Here is an 18,291-nt window from a genome sequence, read left to right as displayed (position 1 = left end):
GTCAATCTAGAGATACATGGTAGCCAAGATGGTAGTCACTAGCCACATGTGGATACTGAGCCTTTAAAATGCAGCTAGTCCAAATCGAAATGTACTTTAAGGATAAAATTCACATGGGACTTCAAAGATTTAGTCCAAAATAAATATAAAATAACTCAATACTTCTTTTATATTTATGTGTATAGGGGGTGGGTGAGTGTGTGAGAATGTGTTTGTTTGGGCATATTTCAACAGCCACATAAACTGAAGATACTAAACAAATACCCTTCTACTTATCTATCACTTGTAACTAAGAGCTTCAAATACTTTCTCCTTAAGATAATCTACCCTTTGAAACATTCTCCTGGTTTTCCTGTTACTTCTGTGAGTATTTCTTCTGTAATTTTAAAATGTATCTCCATTACTTATTACAGTCCTCAAAGTGTATTTACTGAGTGAACCATATAAAAAACATATGTTTTGTCAACTTTTCCACCTGCCAACTTTGAACATGAACCCCCCCCAAAAAAGCTCAGGGCTAGAAGAGAAACTTGCCCAGAAAGTTACAGGAAAAATATATGCCTATGGCACTTTCTATATCAATATGATGGTTCTTGTTTTATTAAATTAATCGCTATAGAAAGCCATAACCTTATGCTACAGAATACAGTTTTTCTCAAAATAATTAAAAAAGCAAAACTCAAATAATTAAAAAAAAACAAAAACCTTTGTCTTTAATGAATAAATCAACTGTTCTATAACTGAAAGGCACTTTTGGGGGGCCTTTCTGAAGATCTTAAATAAGCCACCATAATTTTAGGAAACAAATTAATGCTTTCTTCCCCTGTAATACAGATTAAAACAAATACATTTGCTTCCACTTAGAGAGTAATACAAAGGATCATTATACTGAAAATCAGATCTCTAAATCTATCAAATTCTACTAATCCAAATGGAACATATATTTCTAACAAATACATATGGGATCTTTACACTTTCATTTACCATAGTCAAATTAATTTCCTTTAACAGAATACTCAAACCTGAAAGGTTAATCAAACTTGAGATGTTCCAAAGTATTGGACTATTTCTAAATGCAAAATAGTAAAACTGCAGGGACAAAAGTAACACCGGGAAGAACACTGTATATTTTTAAATGTTGGCACTAAAACATCTAGAACACAGAAAATTCACATGCCAAGCACATCACAAAAAAACTGTAACACTACCAATTTAGTTGTTATTAAGAAAAACATCTACCAGAGACTGTCCTATCTGGGGATTCCTTTTTGTAATTATGGCTTGATCTTTTCTACCAGTAATAAATGAATCCTTCACATCAGTAAAGAACACAAAAAAAATTCTCAAATTGCAATTATACACACACACACACACATAAAAAATAAATGGGTAATGGATTATCTTTTCTAATAAAGGACTTAGAGATGAGCTTTAGTATTTCTAACTAGGTACATAGTTGAGGGTCTTACTTAGACATTTGGTATTCTAATATTAAAACTATGGCTTATTTTTATAATAGCATTTCACATAAATAAACCCATATCGTTTCTAAGGCTAAGAATATTTTTTGAGAAAGTCTATGATTTAAAAATGCTTAGGGCAATGTTTATGGATATGGTCCTACCTGTGTCAGATCATGCTCATGCCAATATTTACAAAGAGCTAAACAAGTGACTGGAGACGTGGATGATGGCTACCATGTTATCAAAGTAAATTACAATTCCTACTCAGTCTTCCAATGTAGACAGGAAAAGAAAGAAAACATTTTCTTCCGTAGACTTTCACTATCTTCTGAACGCTGCATCTCACCTAGGTTTCCACAAACCTCTACAGAGGCAAAGGACATGTTTTAAACCACAAATACAACTTGTGTATAATCTGGAAGACTTCAGCAATAAACTAACCAGAAGTTTTCAGTTTATTACAAAATAGTACTACACTATTTATAGATCTATACATAAAATCTAGGTTAAAAATAGTGAAAAGGAAAATCCAAATTCCATTTTTTCACATCAACCACATACTATACAAAACCTGAGTGGGGGGGAAAGCAAGAGGTATACCAAAATGGCATTTCCTATGTGGTTAGTACTGTATTCATAAAAGTATGATTCACGCGTGCTTGACCTAATTTTTTTTCTTAATTTAGGAAAATTCGTTAAAATTTTGTACGTTAGTAAAATGAAAAGTAGCAATCATTTTTATTCTTTGAAAAAAATTTCTAAAACACAACTTCCCAGATGGAGATGACTCATACTCCTAAATTATACTGAATTATACCTAACAATGTAACTTATCTGTATACAAAATAAACAGTCTGAAATACATGTAATAACTACAGATTGATTCACATTAGACTTATATAATCACTTGCTGATTTAAATCTGAAAATCTAGTAACTGTTTTTAGACTTTTATGCAGAGGGGAAAATATATGGCACACTCTTACTAAAGTATACACTGAAAATCAATTGTGGAAAATATAGAGCACATATTATCTTGGTTTACAACATGAACACTTGCCCAAAATAACACCGGGATTCTCATCACTTACCTTAGCAGTGGTTTTCTTTATAGGTGCGTGTTGGTATATCTTCGTCTGGAGATGGACAGATGATTTCCTCACAGCAGGGACCTTGCCAACTTGCCCATATAATTCTTTTGATAAGCTGCTAGGAGATCAGGGTGACCTAGCCTTGCCCTGCAGCTTCCCTCTTAGACGGATAGTCTAGGTCTAGGAGCTGACTGAGAGTAGAAAAAACAACATTCCCCTTCAATACACTGTTGAAGTGGGGGCTGAAAATTTGCACACCTAGTTTATCATGTGCCACAGGATGCTGTCATTGAAAGTTTAGACAATTATTCCAATGGAATAAATGATTTCAAGGTCATAGGAGAAAATTCTACCTTGTTCTTATATCTCATCCAAAACAATCTGCCAAATGAATCATAGAAACCTCTTTCTCTCAAAACACTTTGTCAAAATACACATTTTGGGTTTTAAGAGGTATGAGTACTCAGTCAAAACAAGACAAAACTTCAACACTTTCCACTGGGAAGAAAATCCAGGGAAACATTATATCTTGATCTCCAAATGCAGTTATACCATTCAAAGACTTACAATTGATTATTAAGCTATTGAATAAAGTAAAATTCAAAAAAACAAAGACTTTACCTTTTCAAGTGTTTTCCCTTCCAACTGCACCAAACTCATCTCAGAATAATTCAAGAATTATTTAAAGCAAAATGTTAAGAATAAGTACACATATTTTTCTTCCATTGAATGAAGCTTTAGGAAAATCCATGGAATCAAAAACAATCTCCGAACACTTTATAGGAAATGTGCAGGTACATTACCGAAAAGTGAGCCTTCAGTATTTCAACAATGATTTATTCTCCTATAAATATTTTGAAGCCATCCAACTTTTCCCCATTCCATCTCTCATTGATGTTAAAATACAAAACTGATATATAGCCCTGATGACTATTATCAAGCATTTGTTACCACCACTTGAATGTTTGTCATGATTTAAAATGGTGTACAACCTGTAATAACTGTTATAAAACTACCATCTGAATATTATTAGCATATCAAACCATTCAAATATCTGAGAACTATTTTGTAATAATGTTGAATATCTATTTGCAGATAGCAAAACTACTTCAAGTATGCTGTAATTCTCTTAAAGACCACTCCCATGACAAAGCTGACAGGATTTGAAAGCATTTAATTTTTCCAATGTAAATCAAATCACATGAAAAATGAACCTGTAATTAAAGATAAACTTATGCCACTAGATACTGTCATAAATCAATTAAATAAATAGTCTAAAATACCAACTCTACACTTAACTTAAAACTTATGCCTCAAAACAAAAACAAAAAACAAAACTTACGCCTCAACTAAAATTGAGGACTGCATTGTCTCTCCCAGTCATCTCTGCCCTCAAAAGTAACTCATACCATAGGGGAGTTTTATTAATGAACAGAGCAGGTGTGCTTTGTAATAAAAAGCTGTGGTGCAATTAACCATGTTAACAGCATTCCTTAATTTTAACCTGAGGGAAGTAGATGATGAATAAGTAAATGCTGCTTCAACTTTTTTATTTGGAGCTCAGTTGCTCAATAGTAATCCATGGGTAGCAGCTTACTGTTCGGAGGAAATATTAGAATAAATCAGTGTTTACATCACCATAGCTAAATCAGAACTAAATAAGAAGGCTGGCTTAATGAGGTCACAGCCTGTCTACTCCTCGGTTTTCCCACCTCGGCAATGTGGACACTAATACTGCCTGCTGGGCTGTGGACTAAGCACTTAGAATGGATGGTACATGGTACTTAATGAACAGACAACACATTATTTTTTATTATCTCATTAGTTTTTCAGTACTCCTATCATGACTCATTGTATGACAAACTACATAGAAACAATAGTCCTCCTTGTTTAAATAGAATGAAAATTTTCAAATAAATCAGACCATGCTGCACTCATTTGGCTACTGACGTTAGAATATTTCCAAAGTCAGCTACAGAACCCTTGAAACCGAGGGGAAATAGGAGGACTCATCTGCTGTAAGGTAATGGCACATTCCAAATCACACATTCCAGAGAGCTAAGTCAACCTCATGCACATGTACACATAGAAGTACATGACTACTGATATGAACAAATATTATACTAATTACTACTCATTTGCAAAGTACTTAGGGGATAAAAGTTTACAATTCAGGCTACTTCAACTGACTTACTCTTCCACGTTCCTGTAACTGGAGAGATTATTTTGCTTACTGTTCAAGCACAAATACTGATAATTTGACATTCTGCAAACTTTTTCCTTCATAAAAGCCTTTAAAACCTAGGCCCAAAAACTTGTCTAGATCAGAGTGGGCTAAAATAAAGGTGTTCTAAAGAGTATGTGTGAAGAGCAGAACAGGGGGCAGCAGACAGGCCAAATCCAGCCTGTTGCATCTTTCTGTAAAGTATTACTAGAACACCCCATACCTACTCACTTTCATGGTGTCTAAGGCTGCTTCTGCACTACAATGGCAGAGTTGAGCAGCTGCTGCACGGATCATTGAGCCCAGGAAGCCCAAAATAGTTTCTATTTGGTCCTTTACTGTTAAAGTTTTGCCAATATTTAGGAACAACTTTGAAATTAAATGTCAGTTTTATAAGGGAATTTCAGCAATTCTGGAAATACCACAGGTAGAACAAAGGGATAAACCATATAGGAGAGTTCCCCCTTCTTGCCCATCTCCAAATACAGTAAATTCAGAGTAACCTCTCCAAATTATTTCATTTGCTGATACAAGAGTAAGGCATGGAAACTAAACTAAAGTATATACATTACAACAAAGATTCTTTCTTCTAAAAGAAGAAATGCTACTTTCAAGACTCAGGAACCAAGTCTGCTTTATAAAACACACCTTTGTACTTTTTAAATAGTCACCTTACCCCCCCCACACACACACACTATATGTATGTGTGTGTGATATATACATATTGTGTGTGTGTGTGTATATGGTATATATGTGTGTAATATATTACACACACGTATATGTATTTGTGTGTGTGTATATATATGGTAAGGTGACTGTATACACACACACACACACACACATATACACATATATATAGTTTATAGATTCTTTCCCATCTACTACATTTAGAGTACATTATGATTTCCAACAGATTTATAAGATGCAATTTAAATTGTAAGTGACATAACAACACTTTTGAAAAAAGAACTGATAAAAAAGATCCAAACAAACAGGTTACATAAGATTGGGTCGAGTATTGGGTTTTAGCGATCTATTCTCTGTATTACATATAATCAAGGATGATCTGGTACTAAGGAATACAAAAACAGTAAATAATGTAACAGAGATACTTTATATTTTGTTAATTAAAATATGCATTTTGATATACCATAATACAATTAAACATAATGAAACTGCTTGGAAATGGGATTTTTAAAATGACTTGCTCCTCAAGTTTTTCTAATTCAAAAAATTTACTATAAATGGAAATATCACCCACAAACATCAAGAAAAATTGTGAAGAAATAATCAAAACACAAGATAGAAAGAAAACCATTATATCTTTAGAATTTCTATCACCAAAACCAAGTAATATAAAGATCAAAAAGGACCCCAATGAGTTACACATCAACTTTACTAAGCTTACAACCATTCACTACTTTATGGGAAATGAAACATTTTCCCAGTACTTACTACTTTTTGTATGCAAGATACTTTTATAATCTGAAAATTTTTACTAACACTTCATAACACTACTGAAAACCAGAATAGATAACATTTCCAGAATTAGTTTTTTTAGACTGGTTTATCAATGTCTCAATCTGTTTTAAAAATAAGTTGCAACACTTCAGAAAGAACTACATTAAAAAGCCTAATTATTTTAACTAAAATAACAAGACTACTGAAAATTATAAAGAAACATTTATATCAGTCATGTCACCATATTTTATGATTCATCATTTTATGAGTAACAAATCTGCTTAACAGAATAACTCAAGAAATACAAGGAAATCTAATCATTTTACAATTATATAGAAATAATTTCAGAATTTTTTTTTTAAATCGAGACACAAATATAGTCTTCGAACTTCTCTGTTGGGGATTATTTAATATTTAAATTACATCAACATAGAAATTCTTTGAATAAAGACATATTTTACTCTTTCCCAGGACCATGCCCACTTTTCAGCAATAAACTTGAGCTCCAGAGATACTTGTACAAAGGTGTTTCAGTGATTCAAGGTTCATCCTTGTGTGTGTTCTGCCTGAAATGTATTTCTATCTAATATATAATAGACCTTAAGTTAGACCTTAAACAATGGTTTCTACTAATAGTACTTTTATATTTTCTAAGTTCAAATGTATTCACAAAGTCCTTATGTGTACACTCTTTCAACATCAAAACACATACAATAGGAATTCAATAAATTCAACAAAATTCTATACCTCTAATAAACAATATAAAAAATTCTCATTTCATATCTTAAGCATTTAACATACTACAAATCATCAGAAACACAAGACACAAAAGAATGATGAAATTGAATCCCAAGTTCTTATAAAACAACACAGGCTAGAAACTATTTTATGTCTGTCAAACAATTTGTTATTCTTGGAAATAGAAAATGAACCAACACGGTAAGCACTTGAAAAATGATTCAAAATGTAAAATGTGAATTAAATTTTAACTATTAATAAAGACAAACAGAAATAAGATAAATGATGGTATTCAGCAAGTTGATGCAGAAAATTCAAACAGCTTGCTCAAATACACTGTATTAATTATAGAACAAAATAAACCTGAACGTTTTCCAACTCTCTCAAGCCTGCCTGAGGTCTTTAATAACCCAATTACAATCACACCTATACACACAAGACCTCTCCTTCCCTTTGTAACACTGAGGATTTTGTAGCAGTTTTCTGTTCTTCAACCAATCAAGTGCCACTTGCCAGAGGACAGAACATGGGGCCAAAGGCAAGGGGAGTAAAAGCAAAGAGCAAGTGGAGGGAGAGAAAAGGCAGAGAATGGAAAAGAAGGAAAATACACTCCAACAGACATTCACAGGGTCTTCCCTGCTTTCTTCATGGTACTGTCTCAAGCTTAAGACTCTCTGGGAAAAAACCCTCAGCTCTGACTCAGACCTCCAATTTCTCAACTCCATGGTCATGGCCAGGGTTTAGAGAGATGAGTGAAGAAGACCCACTCCCAAAAAGCCCAAGTTGGAACTCTGGTTTTGTACTAAAATTTTGCTATAGAAGGTGACTGAGTTGTAAGCTAGTGTTTGAAGATTTTAGAACTTCCTTTCTTAAAAATATGAGTTGAGAGATATAAATGCTGTCAAATTTTTACAATCTCACAGAGTTCATGGATTTTAGCACAAGACACTGTGGACCCATAGTTCTGACGCTGCTGAATTTTGGTAACGTTACACACCAAGAAGACTCCCCTACCAGGCTAAGGACCAAAGTCTGTGCAGTATTTCTTTGAGGCAAAATAAGAGTTCAAAACCATGGTTTTCTAAAGAAATTGCTCAAACATACCCCTATCACAAAATAGATCAAGGTATTTCTGTCATAATTATCTCTAGCTATATTACAAGGTAATTCAATGTTTTTAAAAAACTCCGTTGTATGCTAACAAGTATCACCTTATTTTATAAAGAGGGCAGATCTCTTAAATACCATTCCAAAGGTATAAAACCAGTTCCAGAATTCTCTAAAGCCAAGCATCTTTACATTCTTTTTCCAAAAAGTACTTGTATGCTATCTAATGAATGAAACATTACTATCACTAATAAAGTGATGGTAATACAGAATTATAAATTATTTATTTGTAATTTACTATAAGCTTAGATAGAACAAAAATTACAGTATCAAATAATTTTTCTAACTTAATTCTTCAGTCATTTTATACCACACTGATTTTTGCTGCATTCAATTGAGTAATTCAGGATCAATAACTAATAGCACTAAGGAACACACATGTCATATATATCTACTTATCAGCTGCTTTCAAACCAAAACTATAGATGTGAATACTTACTTATCAAAGCTATCACTATTTTTGATGAAGCTCTCCAATTTTTCCTTGGCATATTCCACCACATCTGAATGAAGCTCAATCCCATGATTTATTCCAAAAGGACCTGCAATTGTAGCAGCAGCATTTTTATAATATACATATATGTGTATATATATATATATATATATATATATATATATTAGTAATATGTCTTTACAGAGCTCTTTTAATTTCTGCTCATTTATCTATCACAGGAGCACTTAAAGGCTTAAATATATGCACAGATTTAAAATGCTAAATGGAAATCTCACTACTTACATGGCTTTAATTAAAAATGAAGAATTAAAAATGAAGAAAAGAAAAACAGAAAGGCTAAGTAAGGAAGAGTTCTCTCAAGAGAAAAGCTTATCTGTCAGGACAATACTGACAAAGAAATAATTATATTCCTACATAGTTCTTTACCATTACATTTTCATTTATCATTTCTAAAAATTCGGCAATTCTAAAATGCGTGAAACCATGGGCTAACATAGATGCTATATAAATATCTCACACCAACACACTATATGTTAAATTCCTGGAGGGCCAAGACCACAGTCTATGTTATGCCTTTTGTAGTTCCCAGTGTCTAGCAGAATGTGGCCATCGAGACACTTCATTGCAGAGCTGATCTTACTCTCCTTTTCTAGCACACTTCACACTTCACTTAGTATTTCTTTTTACCCAGAGCCATGGATAAGTGACATCACAGGAATGAGAAAAAGATGAGTGAGCCCAGGAGATGGTCCTCAGATGGCATCCTAGTATACTTCGCTGAGAATATGACCTACAGGATTCACATTTCCTAAAGCTTCTGTGCATTACTGCCTGCCCCATGAGACACATGAAAGTAACACACACACACCAACTCCTCTCGTTAGGCTAGTTACTTTTGAACTTCCAAAATTGAGCCGAACAGAGTTTTCCATTCTATATTTTTGTTATATATTTTGTTATTTTGGAATTGGTCTCCTAGGAAGAAGTTTGAGTATGTATTTTCTCTATCTTACACATACTTTCTGTATCTTAGGAACTAATTAACTCAACATGCCTCCTACTGAATGTCATTAAAATACAATGTAAGGTGAAGTTCTACTGACCTCTAAGATTTTTTAAAACAACAACAACAAAAGTCACCTATTACCATGTTTGAATGTTCAGAGGGCACATGAAAAAAAAAAGTGATCTAGAACCACTTAACTATAAAAATTGAACCAAAATATTTGGAGACTATCTTCAAGCCAGAATCAGATAATGCTTTATCCTACTACATTTCTATCATATTGCATTTGATTAGTATTATTTAAAAAAAAAAAAAACTGGCTCTATTTGAGAAATTTATTCAGATAAGGAGGTTAAAAAAAAGTTATCTGATCCACAAAAATACAACAGATAGAATTAACTTCCTTTGCACTGTTTTTATGCTTTTAAATTATTCTGATGCAAACTTAAATGTTTTGATTGGTTTTTGTCTCCATATAATTGAACCGTCTTCATCTGAAAACTGGAACATCCATCTGATAGCATTTAAGAACCCTTGTAATTCCTTATATTACCATAAACTGAGTCAAACAAAAACACTTTTCAAAACATAAAGCGACTAAAAAATAAACTTACAGAAGAATACATGGTGACATCTCTTTTTAATTTATACAAAATCTGAATATTTCAATAACTTGAATTTCCATAAGGAATTAAAGAATGTTAGCAACCACTCAATAAAGTTTTCCTCATTTAAAAACTCAAATTAAACCACAATTATTTAACATTATGTATATAATAAGGAAAATACTGTTCTATGAAATGAATTCCTTTATTCCTTAAAGGAGATCCGTTTAAAACAGAGACTTCCATATTTTCATCATCCGTTAAGAATCTAGCTATACAAATCAACTATTTTTATGAACACAAAACAAAACTAGGGCTACATGGGTAAGAGATCAATGAAAAACATCAATACTGCTATAATTTGAGGTTTCCTGTTAGGACCAAATGCATAAGCACTGCAATAAAGGTGTCAAGTAAAGAATCCGGAAACCATGGCTTCTATTCAGTCTTTCAAACTGCTTTCTTAACAGAGGGAGTCAGACTTCAGAGTTCTAGATCAAAGGGACTACACAGGTGTTCATCACTTGAAGGTACCACTGGTCTCTTTTTCCTTTCCTTACTTTCTGCTTATAGTCTAAAACCAAAGTGACAACTTCTGGAAATAAGATTAAAGTTCATTCAGAAAATATCCTAAGAATGTTTTTCATATAACTTGTTTTTTACATTAACATAAAGTGAAAACAATTTCATTAACGTATAAAGGACTTAACAATATCATAAATAGACATGCAGAATAGACTATGTATTAACTTCTAATGCAAAAACATTTATGATTTTTTGTGAATAAAATTAAATAACACAGAAAAAAGTACCTTTATCACTAATAAACAGTAATACTGAAAAAATAAATCTAAAATAATGCATTATTAAAAGGCAGAACTTAAATAGCAATGTCACGATCTCATTTATTTAGAATGTGATATGCAACTAGAACACAGCAATTGTATGATAAAAATGTAGCATGATACTGTTTATTAAAACTCATATTTGACATCTGTATTAAACAGCAAACTAAAAAAGCACACAAAGCTGCTTCTAAGGAAAGGAACTAAGAGATCTAAGGTGAGAAGGACACACTTCCATCATTACATATACCCTTGCCTAAAGTGTCCTGACTTAACTATACCTGTAACCTTTCAATCAAAAAAGAGTAAGCTAGTCAGAGAGATGGGAAAAAACTTCAGTATGAGATTTTTCAAATTAATAAAATAGACAATAATTCTGACAGAAAGGTACAATGGAAAGGTCAATGGAAAAAAATGAAACAGTATCCAAAAGACAAACTTTGTCAACACTTTCTAACACCATCTAACAGATAAGTGCAAGTTTAATTTTCTATTCAATAGTTTCCAATGCTATTTCGTATTTTCCAATGTGAAGTTTTTCTGTAAAATGATAAATGCATCATTTTTGTAATACATATTTTTTAAAAGTACTAAGATAAACATTAAAGAAAAAATTGAAATATTCACAGTTCACAGAAGTCAAAGCTTCTTAAGACAAATAGTTACTAGAAAAAAATAGGTGTCCTATGTAATGTTAGATGTGATTTTTAAGGCTGGAAAGGCCTATTTATTAAGAGCAATAACAAATATAACAAAATCCAATATAATAAAATTGAGACTATTTTTCCTTTGTAGTAGTGGGATCTAATCTACCTCATTTATCATCTATCAGTCAATAATCAAAGCATATTTATTATATAAAGGTCAATAATTACTAGGTTTAGTAATCTATACAATATCTAGATCTTTTCTTTTTTTTACATGTATGTTGACCCTATGTGACACCCAATACTCCAGCTTCCTTCTCTGAGGCACCCTGAAACGTTGTTTTGAATGTGGTATGAAGGTTAGAGCTGGCCTTAGGCAATCCAGGGAAATCAGGAGAGCTTTACACAACATTTTAATGAAGTTTTCAGTGCCTTTAGTATTTTGTTTTAGTAAAGCTAATTTATAGAACACAGCTACAGGCCAAAAAAAAATTCTTCATGATACCAAAACCAGAAGAGCTCTCAAGATAAACTAGTTTAAGATCCATCATTTCAACTGAGGACTCAGATCTACATTCTATGGAGTGGTAGGAAAGAGTAGATTTAAAGTTAGATGTCCTAGTTTCCAATCTGGTTCCTCTCCTAACGGCTGCATGAGCTGAGACCAGTCACTTACCCTTTGAAGTCTTTCCTACTGCGTAAAATCGGTTCCTGGGAAAACCAAGTAAATTATGCTTTAATTTACATAGTGCCTTTACACACTATGAAGTACAAAACGGGTACAAATTATTAGAAATCATAACGTGTCCTCTCTTTGTATACAGAACTAATTAGCTACAGAAGCAAAACTGTAACCCTTAAATAGTTCTCAACTCTGACTGCATACCTGGGAATTTTTAAATAATAATTAAAGGTAGATAGAATTTAATTTGATTTAAACTGTAAATGCTTGGTTCCCACCTAAGGCAGGCAGAGGGAAACTCCTAGGGTATGGCCCAGGTCCTGCCGATAACCTTAAATGCAGCCCAGGTTAAGCACACTAGCCACATCCTCCTAATATTTAAAATCCGTTTGGACTATCCAAATCTCTGCCCTCACTGGTAAAGTGTTACCAAGAGTTAATAACTGCAAATAAAAGCATTATGGATAAAACTAAGTATTTACCACAAGAGGGAGCAGGTGAACCAGTTTTTTGGTTTCTATGAAAACCAGTGTAAAGTTTCTCAGTAAGAACTGAAATACGTATTGTAAAAATATCTTCTAGGAAGTTCTAATGATATTTTATTACTAATTTCAGTTGTATAAAATAAGGCATCTTTGGAAAGACTTGTAAGTTTCTAAGAATTCAGAGACAGTAATAGGTAAGCAGACAAGATTAGGTTTCACTGCTGTGAACACCCTGGAGTATAACAAAGAGACACACAATAGTGTGAAGGTAGGTAAAGGAAAGGGGAGTAAAAGGAATCAGCAAAAGATTAGGTAATCATTAACTAGATTAAAAGAAACAGATCTCATCTATTGATACTTAAGATACAATTAATTTCTTATGGTCTCTCCATCCTATTATATCACACAAAATGAGCACATTAAAGAAAAACAAACACTGTCAAATGTTTGCTGAGTCTGGCCACGTTAGCGAAACCATTCTGAAGCTAGTTGGATTATATCCAAGATTAGACCAGACACTGGTTCTCTGCTCTCTAGGTTTAGGAAAGGCCTTAACAAGCAAATCCTGAAAATTTTTCCAGAAAGTTCCAGTTCCAGTCCCTTGAGTTCCTCTCAGCTAATGGATTTATAAGCATTTTTTCTTTATTACACTTAAATCTCAGACATGTATTAACATAAAATCTGAATATTTTGGTTTAAACAGTTACAGAAAATGGATCCAAGCCCCTACATAAACTACATCTCTAAAATACCAAAAACAGACATCAAAATCAGCTCATTTACATATTTCCACACAGTAGGCTAATAGTCAAGTCCAGTATCTTCACAACTTGTGACTATTTCTACAGTGGAACATTAATATCAATTGTTTCTAAGAAATTCAGTAAACTGAGAAAAAGCTGTGCTCACCTACAAAATGGAAAAGTTTTCAAAGCTAATTTAAACAGCTTTAGCTTTTTATCAAATTCTTTTTAATGCAATCATTTCCCCCTGGAAGCCATTTTCAATAGCTCTTTCATTCCACTGAATATTTATTTGTGAAATACCTGAAGATATGCTGGGGCCAGTGTAGTGACCAATTCACATAGTATAAATACCATGAACTAAATGAAGAGAACAGCCAATGAAACTGACACAATGCTTCTATAGCTAGTTCAGAGATGATAGGCACAATTTCAATGTTACAGGTTGCCTTGTGCACTGCTGTATCCTCAGAAGATGGCGCAAATATTCGATATAATTAATATTTTTTTAAAAGAATGGTAAAGCACAAAAATGTAGCTATGGGGCGCTTGGGTGGCTCAGTGAGTTAAGCCTCTGCCTTCATTCAGCTCAGGTCATGATCCCAATCGCAGGGTCAGGGAATCGAGCCCCACATTAGGCTCTCTGCTCAGCAGGGAGCCTGCTTCCCCCCTCTCTCTGCCTGCCTCTCTGCCTACTTGTGATCTCTGTCTACCAAATAAATAAATAAATCTTTAAAAAAAAAAAAAAAAGTAGCTATGGTCCCAAACTTAAAAGGTTCACAACCAAGACTGAGGCAAACGATATACACAAAGCCTAAAATGCTATTTTTCATGTCTTAAAGTACACTAGCAAAGGTCATTAAGTATATGTCAGATCCATTTTATGTTATTATTATAGAACAGGCATCCCACAGAAAACAGAAGATAAAACATGCCTTTCAAAAGAAATCTTACTAATTTTAGCTGTTGATAGGAATCTTCTAAAATACAATACATATTTTCCTTTACATACCTAAGAAAAATATGACTTCAAGTCAACTATTAGCCCTACAATCATGTGAGTATTATGCAAAAGGAGAGGTATCTCAGATTCTATGAAGCTATTCTTGAAGTGGAAAGACAAACAGAAAAAAACGGAGAAAAGGAAAACCTTTTAAAGTATGCCTTTTGAGGGGCACCTCGGTGGCTCAGGTGGTTGAGCGTTTGATTCTTGATTTCTCAGGGTTGTGAGACCAAGCCCTGTGATGGGCTCCACTCTGGGCATGGAGACTGCTTGGGATTCTCTTCTCCCTCTGCCTGTCCCCCAACAAACATACAGGCATTCTCTTCCTCTCTCAAAAAATTAAAATTAAAATTAATAAAGTATGTGTTTTGGATTTTTTTAACCCCACCAATATGTTACCTATTCCACAAAACATAATTAAAGAGAAAACAGTACGATGTCCAGGTTTCCATCTAAGTAATTTTTGGTAGGAAAAAAGTACCTTTCACCAGAATGAGAAACACAACAGAAGGAAAATTTAGCCAATGGAGACAGAAGGGGACAATGCAGTACAACCTGGGGTCCATTTCTGGCCCCTCCTGAGCCATTCTCAGGCAAATCTCTTAATACTTAGAAGTTCATTTTCTCTTTTGTAAAAATAAAGCAAATAAACAACCAGGATGAGTTTTTAGGATTTAAAATTATTAACAGTTTGAGTTATGTTTCCCCAAGGAACAATGGTTCATTGGTAATTTGGTGCTTATGGCCATGTGCACAAATGACTTCAAAAGCCACCATCTAACAAATTTTAAGTAGTGAATTCACAAACAACCGGAATCAACTGTATTTGGTACAAGGATAATCTTGAGTTGGGTAGAGTTGATCCCGAAGGTAAATAAAAACTCAAGATGCTCAGAGAACCACCTTAAGATTTTTCACACCACTGAGGGGATTGCCTTATAACTTCAAAGAACAGTAGGAGGACTTACAACCATAAATTACTATGAAAACTTTAAAATTTCTAAAACCCATACTATTTCCTAATATCTGAGATTTTTATTACTGTTTGTTGCCCAGTAACAATTAGCAGTAATGTCACATAAACACAAAATCCTTTCTTTTTAGAGGTAGCAGCAACGAAAGAGATGGTTGAGAGTAATGACTTTCACTCCACAACCAGAAGTGAGGGGGGAAAAACACCAAGATATAGAAAAATAATGGCAACTCAATACAGGCTATGTGGGCAGAAGAAAAGATGCAGAGAAGCCTAACTAGGACTAAGAAGAACAGTTTAAATAGTAACAAACTTTCCTGATTTTAGAAAATGACTAGCCTAAATGAAATAGTTCTTTTCAAAATAGATTTGCTCAGAGCCCAAAATAAAGCACATACCAAGAGCCTCTGTATTTCTTAAAAAGAAAAAAGAAAATTAAAAAAATCTCCCCCCCCAAAAAAAGGGGAGAGGAAAAACTGAGGTTTTGTTTAAGGAAGAAAATGTGGTCTACTTTAAAGAGAACCCTGAGAACCTGCAGAATTTGTTTTGTCATTTCAGAAAGAATAGGGAAGGGGAGCTGAAGACCACTCTGGATCTCCCTGATTCTCTGGCTCAGTGAGCCAAGACAGATCTAAAAGAGGTGTTTAAGGACCATGAAAAATTACTTGAAAACTGTAGTTCTGATAAAGGGCTTGTATCCAAAATATCTAAAGAACACTTATAACTCAATAATAAAAACACCCAACAATTAATTAAATACTGGGAGAAAGATTTGAAAGTGCATTTAACTAAAGATACAGAAATGACTAAAAAACACAGAAATGAATGCCCCTCCACATCATTGTAAGTGCAAGTTAAAAGCACTGTGAGATAGCATTTTATACCTACTAAAAACAAACCATAAAACCACACAACCATCTGTGATAGAACCTCATTCATTGTGGGAATATAAAATACTACAGCCACTTCAGAAAATACTTTGACAATTTCTTTAAAAAGTTAAATACAGGGGCTCCTGGTGGCTCAGAGTCAGTCAAATGTCCAATTCTTGGTTTCAGCTCAGATCATGATCTCATGGGTCATGGGACTGAGCTACATTCTGTGGGGTGTCTGCTTCAAAGATTCTCTTCCCCTACCCCTCCCTCCACTCACACTCATGCACATTTTCTTGCTCTCAAAATAAAGATCTTGGGGAAAAAAAAATAAAAGTTAAACATAAAAACATAGAGCCCAGCAATTCCATTTCTAGGAATCCACCCAAGAGAAATAAAAATGGATGTCCACACGTTTGTACATTTTCAATGTTCTCAACAGTATCATCTACAATAGCCAAAAACTGGTAATCCAAATGTCCATTAAGTGGTGAATGAACAAACAAAATGTGGCATGCCCATACAATGAAATATTATTCAACCATAAAAAGGAAATACTAATACATGCTACAGCCTTGAAAACATATTGCTAAGTAAAAGAAACCATACACAAAAGACCATATTTCATATAATCCTATTTATATAAATGTACAGAGAAGACAAATTTATAGAGACAGAACATACAGCTAAGGGGTTAGAGTGGGTACAGGGAGTGGATTCAACCAAGCATGGGGGATCTTTTGGGGGTGATGGAAATATTCTCAAACAGAACGATGGTCATGTTCACATACTCTGCAAAGTTACGAAAACTTACTAAATTGTACCCTTAAAATGGGCAAACTTTATGTTAAGTTGTATCTTATTAAAGGGAGAAGGGGGGCTAAAATGAGAGTTAAAACATGAGTATCTCAAGTCAAAGGCAATCTAAGGGCAGCAGATTAAAGACCATTTAATGTCCTCTGGTAAAAAGATAAAGATAGAGACCAAGGGCAACTAGGTGGCTCAGTGGGTTAAAGCCTCTGCCTTCAGCTCAGATCATGATCCCAGGGTTCTGGGATCGAGCCCCACATCGGGCTCTCTGCTCAGCGGGGAGCCTGCTTCCCCCACCCCGCCTCTCTGTCTGCCTCTCTGCCTACTTGTGATCTCTGTCTAATAAATAAATAAAATAAAATTTAAAAAAAGAGTATAGAGACCAAACATAACGTAAGACTCATTAGAGACTAGAGACCAAACATGATGGCAACATGTAGTTTAATCAGCCTTTTGGACAATACAGCAGCATTGGACAATATAATGTTAGCAGTGAGTTGCCTGTTAAGCACGTAAGTTTGCCAACTATTTTAACTTTAGAAACTAATGTAGTGCTGAGGTAGTGGCAAACATAGTATTCGAATGATTCTGGCAGTTTCCCAATCACTTCTATTAACTCAAGAACTAGTCAAGAGACTAAGGAAGTCATTAAACTGGATGAAACCTCATATTATAAGTTTAGAAAATGAGAGTGAATCTCTAAGCAAAAAGGATCAGAATGAAGAACCATCCCTACCTGAATCAGAAAGATAATCAGACCAATTTGCCTTCATAAACCTGATGAGTTTCATAACTCAAGTCTGGGAAGCAGAGGACTTGGGAGCCGCCTTCTCTTGGACCCTGTTTTTCAACGGGAAACCCTAAGTATGGAAAGACAGTAGTACTGAGAGGAGAGTTAAGTAAGTGCTTGATTCTTTGTGAGGTCTAAGAAGAGTCTTAAGGTGAAGCAAGTGGAACAAGAACTTATCTTCAGTGTGAAGCAAAAGAAGTTGTGTACATGAGGTACACTGGGAATCAGAGCAA

At 33.9% G+C, this 18,291-nt stretch overlaps 1 protein-coding gene across 4 annotated transcripts in view; it reads right to left on the bottom strand.

Annotated features, from left to right (window-relative positions):
• Positions 1-18,291, bottom strand: part of PCMTD1 (protein-L-isoaspartate (D-aspartate) O-methyltransferase domain containing 1) — a 65,899-nt gene that overhangs the window by 16,422 nt on the left and 31,186 nt on the right. For 3 of the 4 annotated variants that reach the window (XM_082720109.1, XM_082720111.1, XM_082720110.1), the window contains one exon: positions 8,583-8,685. In XM_082720109.1, the coding sequence (XP_082576235.1) occupies positions 8,583-8,685 (103 nt within the window). Of the gene's footprint in view, positions 1-2,553; positions 2,745-8,582; positions 8,686-18,291 lie in introns of all 4 variants that reach the window. The other variant, XM_082720112.1, reaches the window with a different exon arrangement.

The sequence above is a fragment of the Mustela nivalis genome (genome assembly GCF_964662115.1).
Source record: "Mustela nivalis genome assembly, chromosome: 2".
NCBI lineage: Eukaryota > Metazoa > Chordata > Mammalia > Carnivora > Mustelidae > Mustela > Mustela nivalis.
Note: the sequence above shows the minus strand (reverse complement) of the source record. Positions and strands in the feature narration are given on the sequence as shown.